The sequence below is a fragment of the Anabas testudineus genome, chromosome 3 (genome assembly GCF_900324465.2).
Source record: "Anabas testudineus chromosome 3, fAnaTes1.2, whole genome shotgun sequence".
Classification (NCBI taxonomy): domain Eukaryota; kingdom Metazoa; phylum Chordata; class Actinopteri; order Anabantiformes; family Anabantidae; genus Anabas; species Anabas testudineus.
This window is the reverse complement of record NC_046612.1, coordinates 24,374,084-24,392,631: the sequence shown is the minus strand read 5'-3', so window position 1 is coordinate 24,392,631 and position 18,548 is coordinate 24,374,084. Positions and strand designations below refer to the sequence as shown.

The 18,548-nt window shown below is 40.4% G+C and overlaps 1 protein-coding gene across 1 annotated transcript in view; it reads right to left on the bottom strand.

The window, feature by feature from the left end:
• The window catches only part of si:ch211-186j3.6 (neural-cadherin), a 263,441-nt gene that overhangs the window by 11,461 nt on the left and 233,432 nt on the right, over window positions 1-18,548 (bottom strand). Inside the window, exons 33-35 of the mRNA XM_026378538.1 lie at window positions 16,845-17,109; window positions 10,872-11,052; window positions 3,569-3,813 (exon numbers count right to left, since the gene is read on the bottom strand). Of these exons, the coding sequence (XP_026234323.1) occupies window positions 3,569-3,813; window positions 10,872-11,052; window positions 16,845-17,109 (691 nt within the window). The remainder of the gene's footprint in view (window positions 1-3,568; window positions 3,814-10,871; window positions 11,053-16,844; window positions 17,110-18,548) is intronic.

Sequence of the window (18,548 nt, the reverse complement as noted above, 5' to 3'; positions counted from 1 at the left end):
TTTTTTTCTTATGTCACAATGATATACAACAGACGTCCCTTTAATATCAAATGCTGGAGCTGTTGCCTATATACACACCAACAGTCACTGCTTACAACTACAGTACAGGATATACCATCCCATTTTACATGATATAGAAACATACAGACAGACAAGCATAACATTCAAATTCCAGCAGCTCTAACCACACCAATATAAAATGGTGAAATGTGGTGGAGGAAGCATCATCATTTGAGGTTGCTACTGTATGATGGCCACTGTATGACTGCTTACAGTAACTCTGCACACTCAGCTGATTCATTCCTAATATTTAAAAAGCTTTTAATGATGGAACATTTGTGCAACTTGCTGTAAACTCCATTACTCCTTAGCTGGCACAAACGGAAACATTTTCTCTCCTTGCACTTTGCTGACTAAGCTATTTTACCTGTTATACTTAAAGTCACTTTGGATAAAAGCATCTGCCAAATGACTACATGTAAAAATGGTTCAGTACTCCACAAACTATGGAGCTCTAATCCGCAGTTACTGGAAGCCCTTGTTTGAGTTTGGTGGCCACGGAGCTTCAACGAGTTACTATGTCCAACGGCACTTTGAATGTTTAATTCATGTGTTCTTTAAAGACATAGTTCGTGTGGCACATTCTGTTTCTTTACGCTTCTTTGCAACATCTGGTGGTAATCCATCCACAAGCTGCATGATCAAATGTCAGCATGTTCTCACTTTTTAAAGCTGACAATACCAGATAGCACAATAAAATCAAAGAGAATGAGCTAATAATAAGAATTCTGCTGGATTCTGTCTTTAATCTGCGCCGATCCCAACATTCTCAAAAGTTCAGCTCATTTTTTGTCAGCACTGCAACAAGGGAGTTGCTGCCCTTTTTTGTTCTAGCTGTTCAAACATTTAGAGTTCGTACAAGTGATAGAAAAAAGTCTTGCATGCTGCTACTTAAATTTCAGAGTGAGGAACGCTTGGCTGATCAAGCGCGGGATGCTTTACCAATCGAAATTACTACCAAAGCCCCTGGAGCACTGATCTCAATTTCTGCAGGTTTAGGTAAACAGCTCCTTATATGCCTACAAATCGAGTAATTAACACTTAAAACAGAACTGAGCCACGGCGAGATCAAGGTTGGATGTTGCATTTTCTATGAGCTCCGAGCAGAGTTGAGGTAGGTTTCGCTGAATAAAGGTGAGAAGAAGAGAAGGAGAAATGATGATGATGGTGTCTGTCTGGTCTGAGGCGTGGGAAGGACGTGCCACCTGAATCACCAATGAGACAAACAGACATGGCCAGCAGCAGTGGGACACTGACACCATCCATCTCAGCACTACCATTCGCTTGTTTTCCCTTCTCACGCTGTTTTGTGCACTGCCTCCACTTTGTAATTTTTTTTTTCTCAGCTCCTCTTGTTTTCTCCTTGTATTGTGCTGTTAGATTCTAGTTCTCTGATCTGTTTTATTCTCTCTTGTTCTGTGCTCTGTCTCGTACTGCTCTTTACTGTTCTGTTGTATTGTCCTCAATTAAACAAGGGGAACATGTCATTGTACTGACAACTCATTCTCTGTGTAAGCGCGCGCCTGAGGCGTTTTTCTCAGCAGAGCATCCTTTAGGAATAAGAACGCAGAGCTAAAGGTACAGGAGGATGAATATTCAACAAGCAAAAACAGGCAGGTAGGCACACGAATGTGAATTTTAACAACAGACAACCAGACAATAGTCTATCCACCCACAGGCCAGAGTAAGTGCTTGTGCAGCACTGCCTCAGATGTCAGCAGCTATACGCCTAGGCTACAATTCCTCCGGATACTTTCTGACCTTTTGGTGAAGAGCGCCATTAGTCCATTACTGACTTTAAGCTGCATAACAGTTATCAAAAAGGGCCTGCAAAGAAAAGTTAAGAATCTCACTCAAACAGGTTTTAGTAGGCTTCACACTGCCAACATTTGCCCAAGGTGAAGTTTCATTTTTCACTGGGTGAGGTTCATATCCCTTTTAAATTATAGGAAGGGTGGAATGTTATTGCAGAATCCGGGGGGCGCAGAAGCATTGCAGCTACATTATTATTTATTATTTACTTATCCTCTTTATGTATTTAATCTGATTTTTTCAAGGGCGACCTAGACAAAATGGTAAATGTTATATGGAACAATTATTATTAATATCGTTTGTTAAATTATTTATGAACTGAACAGTTGGGAGTGTCCCCCACTCTCTCCCCTGTAGATCAGCCCCTGTAGTCAAGTCAAGTCAGTTCATTAGCAAAGCAAAACAGGTGTTCACCAAAGTGCTTAATAGAACTTAAAATGTAGGCCACAAGTAAAAAACAAGTCAGATACCTATTAGCAGGGGTAGAGTCCAGCCCACTCGAGCTGAGCTCTGTTGCATGCTGATTCAGAGTTGTGCTGTGGAACCGTGCTGTGCTCAGGGTGGGTCAAGCACCATTACAGCTGTCGCTTCATTTTTATTTTCAGCAAAAACTATAAATATCATTTCCTCTGGAGAATCTGTTTTTTTTTTCTATCAAGTCAAGGTTATTATTAAAGGGAGTTTAGAGTTTTTCTTTATAAATGCAATTATATTTGTCGTTGTGGTATTACTTGAAGAACAGCCCTTCTCAGCGCTGTAGTAATTAAAAATAAGCCTAGTTGCTGTGGATTTTAAAACTCGGATTGGAGTGAAGTAATTCAACACATACACACAGAAGTCTGTGGTGTAGTTTATTTGAGGGCCGGCCTTTTTAAAGAAACTCTGATTACATTATTATAATCACAGTACACTTAACGTCTTGTGTGTGTGTGTTAGATTGCCTGTAATGGAAATTCCAAGAAACTATTTTCTATGTTTACTTTCAATTTCTATTTGTGGCCCTTTTTTTTTTTCTACATCCTACACACACCTACAAGTATGCAACGGGTAATTTTATGTTCCATGAATATATTATCTATGTGTAATTTGTAGTATATAACTTTTTTTCACTCTCCAAGACATAGGCATATTATATTAGTGTGTAATTTTGAGGTAATATTGTGGTGATAACAGCAATCTGCAAGACGTATGTGTTGTAAGGGACAGAATTCCAGCCAGTTGTCTATTAGCATAATAAGAGTATGTTAATTTATGGAAGTGGCAGGTTGCACTAAACATATTGTTGATACTAAACATACCAATAAAATATTCCCAGACAACATATTCCTTTGCTGCCAAAATATCAGATCTTTAAATATAAACAGTCACAAGTCACACATGCAACGTATTTTCAGCCCTTTAAAGGAACCACTCTCCTGTGCAAATTAGCCATTATTGTTGTTTCTGACCACCCCCCTAATGGTAACAGCGGTCATATAGAATATACATACATATTTTTAACTGGTAAGTTGTTTCTTAAATGGTCATTATTGGCTAATTTCACTAGATCAACATGTTAAATTAACCACAATAGCCCAATACCATTACCTGATGTATCCCATCCTGTCCATGTGTCTATGTCTGGCTGTCGTGATGGGGCAATTTCTACCTCTGGGTGATGTAGTGATGGGTAAGATGCAGTAGATGTAATAGTTACCTAGTAAGGCCATGAAGCAGATACAGATTGCAAAGACGGAGCTGAAGCTCAGGCCCACATCCTCCCTGTAGATGGCCAGTGTTGTCTCACAGTGGCGTCCTCTGTAGCCCTCCGGGCAGTGGCAGGTGAATTTGGAAGGTGACTGGGCCACACAGGTCCCTCTGTGACATGGCCGCGTAGCGCAGAGAGTGTAGACACAGGACTTTCTGGACCCATTCACACGGATCATGTGGCCAGGAGGACATCTTCAAAAAAAAAAAAGTTACATCAGGCAGATTACGACACTAAATGTGCAATAATCAACAAACCAAACTAGACAGTTATAAAGCATTAGATGAAGATAAAATGAAGATGAACGTGAATATCCAGGATAAACAATGACTTGGTGAATGTTTATTTCCATTTCCCACAGCAAAAAAACCAAAAAAAGTTAATTACACTTCTTGATCAGTGATTTTACACAGATGTACACCTCAGCAGAGAACGAACTGATGGAGATAAAAATGCTGACTGTGGCACTGGCAGTTACTAGGATGATTTTATGCAGAGAGGGGCACATTTTCTGCCTCACTTCAGAGAGCAGCACTATAATTAAAAGCTCATTTGGGTGTAACAGCTCAAACAAACATTTTATGAGCCCATTATTCCTGAATCCCATTGAATGTCTATGGTGCTCCAGGCTGTGCATTTTGATGACATCACAGATGCTTTTGCTCACTGGAGATGTGTTCATGCTTATAACTATTGACTCAATTTTACTATGAAATGGCAACCCCAAATTGAAAATGGGGTAATTTATTGCATTAGATTTTCCTCTTGCACCATGAACATAATACAGAAAAGACATGAATTGGTTAAGTTACTGCATGTGGGCCAAACTGTGTCCTGTGAGTTGTTGTAATATGCAGCTTATCTGTTCTCATCTCTTTTGGGTGTTGGATGGGTGGGTAATTGCTTAGCTTTGACATCCCAGCTCTGTGCACTGTCTCATCTATTAGTCCATTTGGGAATTTGTAGTTCTTGATCTCCCACTCACCTATATCAGTGTAGCTCGACTGAAAACTCGTGGTGCTAGCCACTAGCAATGTTTGGGTATCTGATGTTTTAAGAGCACACAGCACACACATCAGAGTGCATCAGTGATGCTATCCAGGTTTGTGTCGACTGCAGAGTGGAGTATATGGTGTCATCAAAAAGACTAAAATAGGAATAAAAGGACCCTCTAATGATCCATTCTCCTGAAGAGCATGAGTTTGAGAAGTTTCAAATAGAAAAATGGGAACACTCGCCTGGTCCCTTTTTTCTTTTTTATTTGGCAATAACAAGCTGTAATTATCACCTTTAAAATTCATTAGGCAAATATGTTGGTAAACAGGTGCAACATCACTTCACATACACTTGAATTCATTTGGAGTTACTGTTGCCAGCAGTCCAGTGTCATTTTTAATAATTCGGACTTCATCAACTCTTAAGGAAAATAAAAACAAAATAAAAACAAACAACTTTTTAAAGCTACATTTACACGGGAGCTACAAAGCAAGTTAGGTAGAAGACATGTTTGCTTTGGGAGACATAATATGGAAGTCAGATATGGAAGAAGGATGACGTTTTACTTTAAACACATAGGAAGTTGCAGAAAAGGTTTGTCCTCAATGGCTGTTTTAGTACTAGGTGAGAGAAGGGTTTAGGCAGCTCATTCCACCAACTTAGGACCACTGCACTGAACCTGGACCTTTTTTCTATGTGGCAGAAGGACCAGATGCCATTCGTTGGCAGAGCGCAGTGGCCAAGAGGAACTGTGGGCCTGGATGAGGGTGCTCAGGTTGGAAAGGTGCTGTTACGCTGACCACTCTGTTCGCATAGGGTTCAAAGCTCTAATGCTTTAGTGCAGAAATATGAACAGTGGTGTGATGTGTTTCTGAATGCTCCATTGTGTTCATCAGTTAGCTTCTAACTTTGTCTGCTGATACTGTCCTGAACAGATAGATTACAGTGGTTCAGTGGTACAGTGGTACAGTGTCTCTGATGAACTGTGTGTTCTGACAACTGTCGAACATGGTCAGCTTTACATTTCTAACTGGAAACCATAACCCTACTTCAGATCAGTAGATGGTGAAAAAATATGCAATTTAAAGTACATAAATCCATATTCTACAATGTACAAGGAGCAGTGTAGTGTAGTGGTAACATCGCTGCCCTCCATGCAGGAGACCGGGGCTCAAATCCTGGTTGTGGCCTCCCACCAGTAGAGGTCGTTAGGCAAGACCTCTTTGCACTTATCCTGCCTTTACATCTTTCTTGTAATTCACTTTGTATAAAATCATCTGCCAAATAACAAAATGTAAAATAACCACAGGTAGGAGTTATATGCATATGAATATACTTTTGGTATTTACTATATTGCACATGGCTACACATATATTTTATTAGCTTTACTGCCAGTGGTTTGGTCATAGTCACAACATACTTAACTTATATATTCATATGTCATGCTGATTGGTCTTGTGATTGGTTGACTACAGTTAATCACCACAAGTGCCTCTGTTTGTAATGTGCAATCTGTCAAAACACCATATCTCAATTCTCCATATTTTCGCTGCTACTGCTTGATTGTAGCAGCTGTGTGTGTGTGTGTGTGTGTGTGTGTGTGTGTGTGTGTGTGTGTCCACATCACAGTATAATGAAGAAAGTTACCCCTTTAATCCTCCCACCCTGCTGGCACAATCAGCTCTCTTGTGGAAGAGTTAACCAAGACGTTTTCTGCCATCACCCAGTACTGTACAGCTGCTGTCATTAACCTTTGTTTATTTAATGTAGTACTTTTAATACACTTCCTGATTATATGATAGAGATGTAAATATGATACTTAACTGCCCTGTAACAGTGTCTCTGCTGTAACTTTGAGAAATGAAATTATATATTATAAAATGATACAGGAGCAATAAAATAAGAGGTCATCAAAGAAGCCACCTGAAGTTACATAGGAATGTATGCTGGAAAACGTGAGAAAGCGATACCCACTTCTGTTGGCTGATGACCATGGTTTTGTAACACTCTTTACTCTGCATTGCCAGAAACCGCTGCCAAGCAAGAGAACACATTGTTGCAGAACTGATTTCCAAGGTGTACTGATTACTTTTAGAGCAGGACAATCCTTTCTCATGGAAACGAGAGATGAGAATGCAACAGTATTTAACTTTTGCTGTTTTGACTCCTCAGAGTCCAAAACTGAATGAATATTCTAAGACAAGGAACACCTGTAGCATCCTTGAAACCACAGGTCATAGTAACAATTATTCTTTCTGCAGCTGGTAATGGCAGCTATCGCAATAATGAGTGGAAAAACACTGACACAGCTGCTTGAGACGCATTTTACAAGTTAATCAAGGGGAGGGAGGGAAACAGTGTTCAGCAATCATTTTTTTCTGTCTGGAGTTTGTGTAGGTATTGAATACAGGGCATCTGCCAGTCAACAAGACAACAGTGCTTCTCTTTTTGCTGCTTTTATCTTTGCCATGACTGGAATCAGTGCTTGACGAGTGCCCTATAATAACCTAATACAGATGAACGCACACGCTCACTTGCAGTGGGATGTTGCGGGAGTTTCTGTAGACTGATCACTTTTTGTTCAGATCCGTTTTTCCACACACAAAAGAAAAAAAAAAATATCATTTAAAGAGAGATTCTTTTTGCACAAAAGAGCTGCTGATTATGCTGAACATCATCTAGGATTCCCAAAATTACAAAGACAAAAAAGGGGACAAAGTTCAAAAAACAAACAAGTTGTCAGTTAGGAGGGGAGTGTGTGACAATCACTCACTGTTAAATGCAAATCAAAATGCCACTAGGAAATTAGCCAGGTTTATAGTGAAAGACATGATCCCCCAGTGAAACACAGTGAATGGAACTTGATGAAGATGTTGGACAAATGGTTTAGCATGCTTTCAAACAGCCACACTGAAATACTAGTCCTGCAAATTACATTTTTCCCCTTATTCCCCCATATTATTAGAAATCTTTAGCTAATTTAGCTGATTCATACTATTCAGTGGTCATTATCATGTCCATTTGATAGTTCAGTAGGTAAACTACTACCTACCAGTAGGCAAGTAGGTATTTTATCATCAATTTTCTGTGGTAATTGGGTGACAAGCATTACCAACAGAGCATCAAAGTCCACCTGAAGGGGGGCGTCAGGGTGGCTGAAGGGGCGACAAATACCTTTTTCCTAAACCTAACCAACTATTTTCTGTGCTGAACCCTAACCTTGTGGCTTTTGTGACTAATACATTAAGTAGTTTTGCCTAAATATAACAAAACTTAGTTTAGTATTATATCCACTGCCTACTTCTCCCACTGGCATGTGGAGCAGGGACCTACTAAGCCACATGCATGGGCTAAGATCCAGATAATATGCAACTGAATAGCTTCAAAACACCTGAATTGACTGAATCAAATGCCAATTATTAATCCATAACCATTTTGACTTTCTACAGTATAGAAGACTAACTTGCTTGCTGCAGAAAAGTACACCTGTACAAGGTGTACGTGAGATACTTGTGTGCTCTTAATTGTTTGATGCTGAGGACTAACCAGCATAGCTTGGCAAACAATTTTGTGGGTAACAAGCCCAGAGTTTAAACTACCCTTAATCAAATAAAGAGTCACTACAACCTTTATTCTCTAAATTCAGATATGGTAACATTTTGGCTCATGCATCCTGAGTGTGTCAAAGCTGAAGATGAATTCTTCAAATAAAACCTGTAGTCACATGAAATAATAAAAATAACACCACCTTCAAAACACTCAAAATAAGTGTTGATCTGACACGCTACACGCCCATGTAAACAGCTTCAGCATGGAGAGAAATGAAACCCTCGACTTGGTGTGCCCAGTTATAGTTGTTATCCATGACTGTGCAATTGTCACTTCAGGTAGGGCTTTAGACAAAAGTCAATTTATTGTTCAATTATAACTGCACTTTAAAAAATCTGACAAAAACTAACAATGACATCAGTGTTTGTGTTTATTTTGGGAGAATAATTATCCACACTACAGTATGCCGTTAACTGACTAGTGGACTGTGGCTGCTGAGTATGAGATATCAAACAGTTGCCGCCAATACTTACTACTCCCTAATCATCCAAGGTTCAGGTCAAGTGATGAAAAGGGAATGAGGTGAACAAGCGAGTGGGGTGGAAATGGAGGGGGGTAGACAGAGTGTGTGTGTGTTTGCAATAGTACAGTATGTGTGTGAGACGTTGGTGTTTGGAAGTGGTTTCAAATTTGAGCAGGAGTGAGCGAGCAAGGTGAGAGCCATACAGACCCAGAAATGGAGGGGCAGAGCAAATGAAAAAAAAATAACAGAGCTATTATAAAAAAATTGGTTGGTGGATGGATGATGTGTGTGAGTGGATGAGAGGAATGGGGAGAAAAAAAAAGGCCAAGATTAAAAGCCAGGAGGTTGCACAGACAGAGGCTGATGTTTCCAGTGGCAGGAAAAATGCTGAGATTAGTGCATGTGGCCACGAGCACTTGGTTTGATTCAGTCTGTGCCACAGAAGAGGGTTGTTAGTTTGTCTGTGGCTTTTCATTGCACGACATTTCCAATTTCCTGCGGACAAACAAGCACACCCTCATACAAAAACTCGTACTTTAGTGCATGTGAAATGTTGATTACGCAAAAGTGTGAATCCCATCATGGTCAGAGGTGCCGGAGGAAGAATTCATTTTCACCTTGCAACATTTTATCTGTTTGGCTTATAGACTGAGCAGGTGAGGTTCACTGCCTTATTCATTATTATTTCTGGGTTTTTTGGAACACGCTGGCTCCTGAATCATGAGATTTTATCTTCTAAAAGTGTCTCTGAGCCCACATTTAGGCAGACAATTACACTGATTTAAACAATGCAGCCTCCTCATTAATTTTAAATGAGACAACAACAATACAGCAGTGGGGGTGCTCTGGCAAACAGATCTGAAAAACATAAACATGTTTGGCAAAAAGTTGATCCTGGTTCAGCCGATAAGCTCACAAACTGGACTTTGAGTAGTATTTAATCCACCTGCAGCAACATGCACGTCAGTGCATCCTATAACAGCTGAAGCTTGTTTCATGCTACTGCATCAAAATTGTGCTCTACCTATGAAATAGAGTCTGCACCAATGTGATGCATAGACTGGTGGTAGCCTGACACGCACCTCCCAAAAAATTTATCTATGCATTGTGGCAAAGCAATGCGTAGAACAGCTGTGAACAGTGATCCGACCACTCAGTAGGATGCCAGTGTACAGTGTGTAGAAGTATAAAAGCTCACAATGGAGAAGGCCACTTGCTTAATCAGTGGCGGTGGCTCTGGGTTGATACAACGCAGAATCATTAGTCAAGCTTAAGCCTCCCTGGTGTAATTTCACTAAGCGATGCAAACAAATGATTTGGTGTTTTTGTACGATTCTGCCAAACCTACAGATGTGTGCAATGGCCAATTTTAAATGAATGAATGGCTGACTTTGAAGCTTCACCACTTGAGTCTGTGAAGAATGAAAAAAAAAAGAATCCAAGTAGCGAGACACAATGAAACAAGTTAATTTATGTTTTTTTTTTTTTTATGTGCACCAACAGCCTGAATAGAGACTGATGCAAGAAGGTGGAATACATTGACCTTGATTCCCTAAACCCTACACTGCATCCTACACATTATATTATGCAACTTCATAGCAACATGTGCTCAGACTTGGTCAGAAATTCCCCCAAACCTTTAAAACACGTTGCTTGATACATTTGTTCTGAAAAAGAAACATGTGACTTCATTCAGAAATGGGAGGTAATCAGGTGTACACCAAGCAGTAGACAGTGACAGAACATCAGGCTTTGACTATTGTTTGATTCCCATTTATTAATGTGCTGTACATAAAATGTTTTGATAGATGTAATATTTATTTACTTAAATACTTTACTAAAAAAGAAATTAACTCTAAATAAAGTTAGTGGCACTCAGATTATTGCAGGCTTCATCTTACAGGTTTCCAGCCTGGGTGTTTTTTGGTTAACCAGCTTTAGAACAAAATACAGCTGCACATTTTCTATATTACCACCACATTCTCAAATAGGTCAAGTCGAGGTTTTTGAAAGCACATTTCACTGTCTTTGAAAAAAAAAAAAAAAAAAAAATCAAGGTCAAAAGCTTAAAAAAAGAGGGTTGTTCATGCCTTAGTGTCAAAATGCTGAGTGTGTACGCGGAACATTCAGGTGTGGATGTGAAGCTTGACTGTGTAGTTACAGAGTATGGGTGTGTGTATGTACCTGCACTCGTGCACTCTCCACAAGTCAACACAGGTGAAGGGAGGGGTACACTGGTTCTTCTTGCAGGAGTCAGATAAACACCCATTGGAGAGACCTTGTACTTTGACCTGAGAAACCCCATCTCGCGGCTGGCTGTCCATGGGCATGTAGCGACCATTGAGGCGTAGGTCCCTCATGCAGCCTGCGGGGGGAAAAATGGAAAATAAGAGGAGAGTTTGGTGAGAAAGGGGAACCACGTCATCTAATGGGACAAAATTCAATTAGACAGAGCTGTGTAAGCTTATGATCAACTCATGTTCTTTATAGACAGGTGGCTCCAAGGTCTAGCCCTGCATACACTATACTTACACTATACTGTACATAGATACACCACATTTAAACTTTACAGTTAAAGTGGGGTCAGAGCACCTTCAAAAGGGCAGGTCCGGTGGGATGCCCCAGTGCCTATAGTGGTCTAAAGAAAGACAACCATTGAACTGGTATGATCCGATCAGATGAATCAGTTTTGCTCCATGTGGACTACCAGGTGCATCATTTACCTGGGGAGCAGCAAGCACAAGGATGCATTATAGGAAAAAGGCAAGCTGGCAGTGTGAAGCTCTGGGCAATGTTCCGCTGGAAAACCTTCCTTTGACACATACCACATTCATAAACCCTGTTGCAGACCAAGTGCACCTCTTCTTGGTCCAAATCTGATGGCTGCAGCCTCTTTCAGCAGGATAAGGCACAGTGCTGCCACAGTGCATAAATTATTCAGGAATAGTTTGAGGAACATGACAACGAGTTCAAGGTGGTGCCCTGGCCTCCAAAATCCCCAGGTCTCAATCTGACGGAGAATTTGCAGGATGTGGTGACAAAACAATCCACACAGGTCCCAGGACGCGGGAAGCAAAGATTTGCATGCATACATGTTAGATATCGCATAATGTGCTCTGCGGTGCACTGATACAGTACATGCTGTTTACAAATGCCACTGCTTCACTGGGTTACACATCTGAGACAGTTAGGGAAGTAAACATGTGTTTCTCAAAGGCAGTTTGCAAAACGCTTTGCATAGTTTGTGGAAAGACCACTGTTCCACCAGAGCAATAATGCAAATGTGGCTGCAGTGCTTCCACTTGGAGAAATCCCATCACAAGGCTAAGATCCAACCTTACCAGTTTATTATAATTTGGACTTTCATAGGTATTGCAAATAAAAAATGAGCTAGATTTATTAAAAAACAAAAAACAACAACAATCATTTGCATGTATTATTATTTTTACTCTCAATCCGATCGTCTTGCTGTTTCAGAGCCTGCAGGTCGATGCTCAGATGAAGGTGAGGTTTATGAAATGCTTCATGGACAGCAGTAGAGCTAATGGCAACTGACAACATCCCATTACTTTACTGCAGAGGACAATTCCTCGGTTTAGTTTTAAAGTAGCTCAGGTAACATTTCGATGTCTACAATATCTCATTATGTCCAAGTCAGCGTAGTGACTCCTGCTGAGGTCTTAACCGCGGAGCAACAGAGCTAATAAACTCCCGAGGACACGTTTGTCTTCTGGTCTTTATGCTCTTATCATTAAATTACTAAGTTTGTGTATACAGTTAAGATCTCATTCCCCTTCTGTCACTATTTGAAAAGACACGTTCACAAAAGTGAATGCAAACACTTGAGGGCAAGTATACGCACGCACACGCACGCACAGACGCACACACACACACACACACACACACACACACACACACACACACACACACACACACACACTCTCTCTCTCGCTCTTTCCCTGCCACCATCTATCATGTCTGCCTCTTTTGAAGGGAAATGCTTTTAAAATCCATTTAATAAGCACATGAATTGTCTTTTACTGCCTGAGGCACAGCTGTCTACACCTCTCACTGTCTCACTAACTCTAAGAAGCTCTCTCTCCCACTTTATATCTGTGCCTCCCCATAGTTCTGACCTCTTCCTCTCGCTCTATTATCATATAGTGTTTCTGTCTTTTTTCTAGTGTGTGTATGTGTGTGTGCGCGTGGTGAGCGTACAGGCTGAGCAGGAAGGTGCACTGTCTGTCAGAGGGCAGTCAGTTTAGCAGTAAGCTGTGGATGTAACAGTGAATGTGTGCTGCAGTTTGTCACAAAATCAATTGCTGCATCTCCAGAGTTCTGACTTTTGATTACCCAGGGCTGAGCATCATAACAGGGATTAACTCACAAAGTTAGCTGCAGTCCCAGTGAGCCACGAAGGAGCTGTCTGCTTCTGATTCCAGACCAATGTCAACAAATCATTTCAGATGAATCTATTTATTGCACAATGATGTGGTAACGCCACTGTTTTTCCATGAAACGTGACCTGGCCTTCCCTCTATGCACTGTTTAAGCCATTGGTAGAGCTTCATCTCTGATGCTATTCTTCATTAACTTCCCTCACATCCCGCAAATTCGACTTTGCAGTGTTCGTCTTCATTTCACAATCTCAGATCACAAAGCACATATCTGCAGCATGTGGATAGCGATGGGAAAGAGGGCTTTCATGTTTTCTGCAGAGTGAAATCAGATTAAATCGTGTGGTTTCTCGGTCTGAATTCAAAGAATCTGGTGATTAATTTCATTTGTACTTGCTTCTGTGATTAATGTTTCTCAGCCTCGTTGGCACAGATATCTTTATATGCTGTTAATTGTTTCACCGTTGGAAGCTGTGTGTGTGTTTGTGTGTGTGTGTGTGTGTCTTCTTGCTGTTCTTATAGTGAAACCAAATAATGGTTTCGATCTAGATAAAGGTTAAACTTAATAAAAAGTTCCCCCAAAAATGACAGTCCAGTAAGTATGCATATTGTGTTCAAGGGATAAAGTGCTGTCTCAGGCTCAGTAAGTATGATGGGAGCATGATGTGTCTCAAAACATCTTGGTCAGGGTTTTATAAAGTTTCATGACCCTCTGCAGCCACTGAACTCCCACAAACCCCATTTAAAATCCCACTGAGATTTCCACATTGCCAATAGCTAAAACTCCGGCCTTGGAACAGCGGTTTCTCGACAGCATCTCGTATAACTTACTGTGTGTGTGTGCGTGCGTGTGTGTGTACAGGTTTTTGAAAATCTAAATCTAATATTGTTGTTTATCCAATAAAAGCCTTTAAAGACACAGGCTAATAACACAGATCGGCAGAAGAGACAAGTCCGTAGGTGAGTCGACAGGTGGCAGGGAGTTCGGACATGTCTGGAGTAACAGCAGAACACAGACGACGTTTTAGACAGCAGAGATACAGGTAGAACACCGAAAGAGTGACTTGATAAGAGAGCACTGGGGAGTTTTATGGAAGTGGGCAAAACCATGTTAAAAGTTAAGTACCTGTTCTGCCGCCCTCAGCGGCTTCACCGGACAATTTCAGAGCAGATAGCTCTGCAGTAACTGCATTTCACCACGAGTTTTAATCCTAGTTTTATGCACTGACTGATTGTTTGAATTCATCATTTCAGCATGGGTGGTTAATATTACAACTCTCTGTGGTGACCTGAATATATTTCACAAGAGGTGAACTACGAGGGAGTGGATGTTTCACACTGCATTATTCAATTCTGAGGTCATATCACTCAACCCTGACCTTTACACCATGTGTGTGCCATGACAGGCACCCAGTATAGAGATGGACGCATGACTGTACTACACTGCATGCATTACGTGTTTACACTGTGTTTCTTGGTATAGACACAGCGTGAATGCACAAAATCCAACCTTATCAAAGCAGATGACATACACTTGCCATTTACCATAACACACACACACACACACGCTCGCATGCATCCATACACACGTACACGTACACGTGCGTGCACACACACATAAAACTTCTCTAGTCCCCTCACACAGCCAGCTGTGGGGACATCCACCATCACAGCTAACAGTAACTATGCATATAGGTGAATCAGCCATTAAACAGTCATATGAATCATTTATTACCACATACAAATGTCACGAGGCTCTCTTGAAATGGAAACGGATAGATGAATAATAAAAGGAGCTATTTCTGGTTGTACGTTTCAGGAGGAATACTTGTTAAACTGTCTCTCATGCTCTGGATGACACACCACTTTTCACTTGGTGATGTTGTTGTGGGGTTGAGTTGTGTCTGATTTGCTTTAATGGTGTTTGGACTGTATCTCGCAAACATTCTTCACTGCGATTTTGCCATTTTGCCGTCGTATGATCCATCAGTTCTCCACTATTGGCACGCTGAGGTAGATTTATACTGTTGTATGTGTCATAATCTTCCTTACAGAATCTTTACCGCTGAATAACCCTGCGAGCATTCATCTGCCGGAGACATGGAAAGATGTCCCACTTGAACTATGACTGAATTGATTTCTATCATTCGGTGTATATTGATGAATTGTATTGTAAAAGAAAACGCAGCCTTTTTCCCACTCTTAGTATTTCCTTTGGGTTTAACTGTTTAACTGAGCAGTATTTAGGACCTACTGGTAGCAAGGAGGATTCATTAATTTATTCCAATCCTTTTTGGTCAGAAGCACCACTAGTCATACTTTACTCTCAGTGAAAATAATGAAGAATGTCTGGGTTTGTCTATTGTAAATAACTCTGAGGGTCATTTACACCTTCATCTAACTCTGAGGTAGCACAACTTTTATGTAAGCCAACAGTGCCACTTAACTGACGTGAATTATGAATTTGTTTGAGAAGATGTTTCAGGGTTGAGCCAAAAGAGTGGTCAAATCATTGGGACTATTGATTGACTCAGGTCTCTCAAAAATGGATGGAATTAAGAACATTTTCTCAAGACCAAATTGGAAAATTATGTTTTAATAAATTTAATAAAGCCAGGACATTTTGGTTACAGGAGACTTTAGTATATCACAGCAGGTCACTGAAGTGCATCAGGAAAGTGTCTTTTTTTAATTAAACTAGACTTTACATTTGTAATTTCTGAATGAACAAACTCTTCAAGACTTTCCAAAAGCAAACTTGTGTCAAACTAGACAAACTGGACATTTCAACACAGCTGGCTTTGCAGAGCTACTGTGTTTGCAGTGTTAAGAACCACTGGCCTTTCTAATGAATACTTGCCCACAAGTGTCACCTTCTTTTCCTTGGGTTGTTCTTGTAGGAGGTATCGTCTACTTTACTTTTGGCTGTGTTTTGCATGACAGTATTTAAAATACTAAAGAAAACCCCATTTAGAAGCCAGCTTGATCAAATGTGAAATGAAAAGCTAACAAGCAACTTTTACCTGTGCTCAAAAAGATGAGAAAAAAATTAATGACCCACAGGATCAGTGGTTTGATTTTCCTGTGTGGACTAATAAAGTGACCTGCCCAGGGTGTACCCTGCCTTTTGCCCAATCACAGCTGCATTGGGTTAGGATAATAGAAGGAATATTGAATATATATGTATGAATGAGTATGTTGATTATAATTAAGTCATTGATTCATTCATTACTCATAGAAACGGGGTTATTAACACGGTACCCTGAAGAGAGAGCAAAATGCAACGAGCAGCTGTGCACATCTGGGGAATAAGACTTTTCTTAGTTTGGACTGAGAAAGTTTTGTTTGCTTGCTAAGACATTGGCATCTTTCTGTGCCACAGGACAGTTGTCCTTCAGCTTGAGCTGCTCTTATGCAGATGCACTAGGGCAAGTTACAAAATGAACAACCTGAAATGAGCAGCACTGACCAAATAAATATTGCAAAGAGACTGGGATTCAGCTTACAGTTTGTACAGTATAAATATAGTATATGTAAAATATTCCATTTTCTGCTCTTAGCACTATGTGTCTGGATAGTATTATCTGAGCATAATGCTTTGACTCACACTAACCAATGAAAACACCACCAAACATGACAGAATATCTTACATTTCATGCCCATTCCTTGTCAAAGATTTTCAGAAAATTCAATCCTTCCACCTGTCTCCAGTAGACACTTGCAGATTTGGTTGTTAGCAAAATGTGCCGTCATAACCTACCCTGGAAACTCTTGTTGATTCCAGACGGGTATGTGTTCCCCAGCATCACCGCAGCGGGGTCAATTACAATTTCTCTGCTGCGGCCACGCGACCCTGTGACCTCGCGCTGGCCTCCCCCACCATCCAATCGCAGCGTCATCTCATTGTCATGCCGATCTAGGAAGACCTCATGCCATTCACCGTTGTCAAGGCGATAGGTGGGCAGAGTGAGGTTGTAGTCCCCATCACCGAGGTTGTAGAAAACACAGAGAAAGCCCTGGAAGATCTGCAGGGAGAAAAGAGGATGTTAACATGGGGGTGAACATGTTCAAAGGTTGGATCTGGAACTGTAAAGATTATTTTTGTGAACCTATTGCCTTGTTGGTTTTTAAAAGTATTTGGCAATATAACTCTCAACACACAGTAATAAATTAAATGATCACTCTCAATGAGTTTAATAGAAATACATAGGATTCATTGATAATGTAATGGGCTTGACATTAATATGCTCCACTAGTAAAAACAGTGGCAAACCGGCAGCAGCAACCCTTTGGTCAATTTATCATTATGTTTCATTTGGATCTTTGCCACAAATCTAATAACTATTCAGTTTATTGTCTGTTCAGTGTTTGTTGAAGCAGCTGTGTTCGGTAGCTCCCCTCCTTGATCCTTGTTATTTAGCATATACTGTATAATGAAATGAGCAAGCTAATTTTAATTTTTTTTACTGCTAATCAGTGAACATCTATAAATGCAGAGACCTAAGAATCCTAATGAGCGAAGCAAGATGATTTCCTGTTTTTAATATTGATAGATTCTGCCACAGAATCAAGCAAATGGTGTTCATATTTTATATCACTGTTAAGGTGTGCTTAGAATCAAGAGAGTTAGAGAAAAAATGATAGAAGAAGAGGGGCATTATTCACTGCCCGAATGCCTTGAATGGCAGCACTTATATTGGTCATCGCGTAATCAAACGAAACTCCTGTGAACCTTCACAGTTGTGAAACTTGACAGACAGTCAGCAGATATTTCACCGCATGTGAAATCCATTCTTATTATCTGAAGGGTTCGGTTGCAGTTGTTGCTTCTGAAGGGTTTTAGCTGACTTAATTTAACATTCGTACAGGTTGCCTTTCTTTAAAAAAGAATGAAATGTAATTAAATATGACAACACACAAAGCCATTCAGATGGTTTAGTTCTTGGGCCGTACACGTGCACTGCCTGACTGGAAAACTGGGCAATGGCAGTTTCCCATAAATCTTGACATAAAACTGACTGTGATAATCATAATCATAAAACAAAGAACTAGAACATGTTGCTACCATGTTTCTTGTGGGTGTAGTGAGGCATGTATCAGTCTTTTGTTTGCCAGCTGTCTCCCAACAGAATGGAGCTGAATAGTATTTGGGTTTTGGTGCATAGCTTCTCCAAAATTACATTTGAAAACAGCAAAGTCTTTTTTCCTGCTTTCTTGGGATTATCCACAAGACTCCTTGTGAACTGGGTCTTGGAGGACAGTTTTCTTCCATGCTCCACCTGCCATCTGTCTATCTCTGAGCAGAAGGATTCACCCCATTAATGTAGTTTGTGATGTTTTAAAAGGCATTTAGCCTTTTCATTTTAGAACAGATGCAGTAGCCTCAGCACCTCAGGCATCACGTCAACACTATCGGCATGCCAAGCTACCAATTGGGGTAAAACAGAAAAAAAAATCTGTAGAA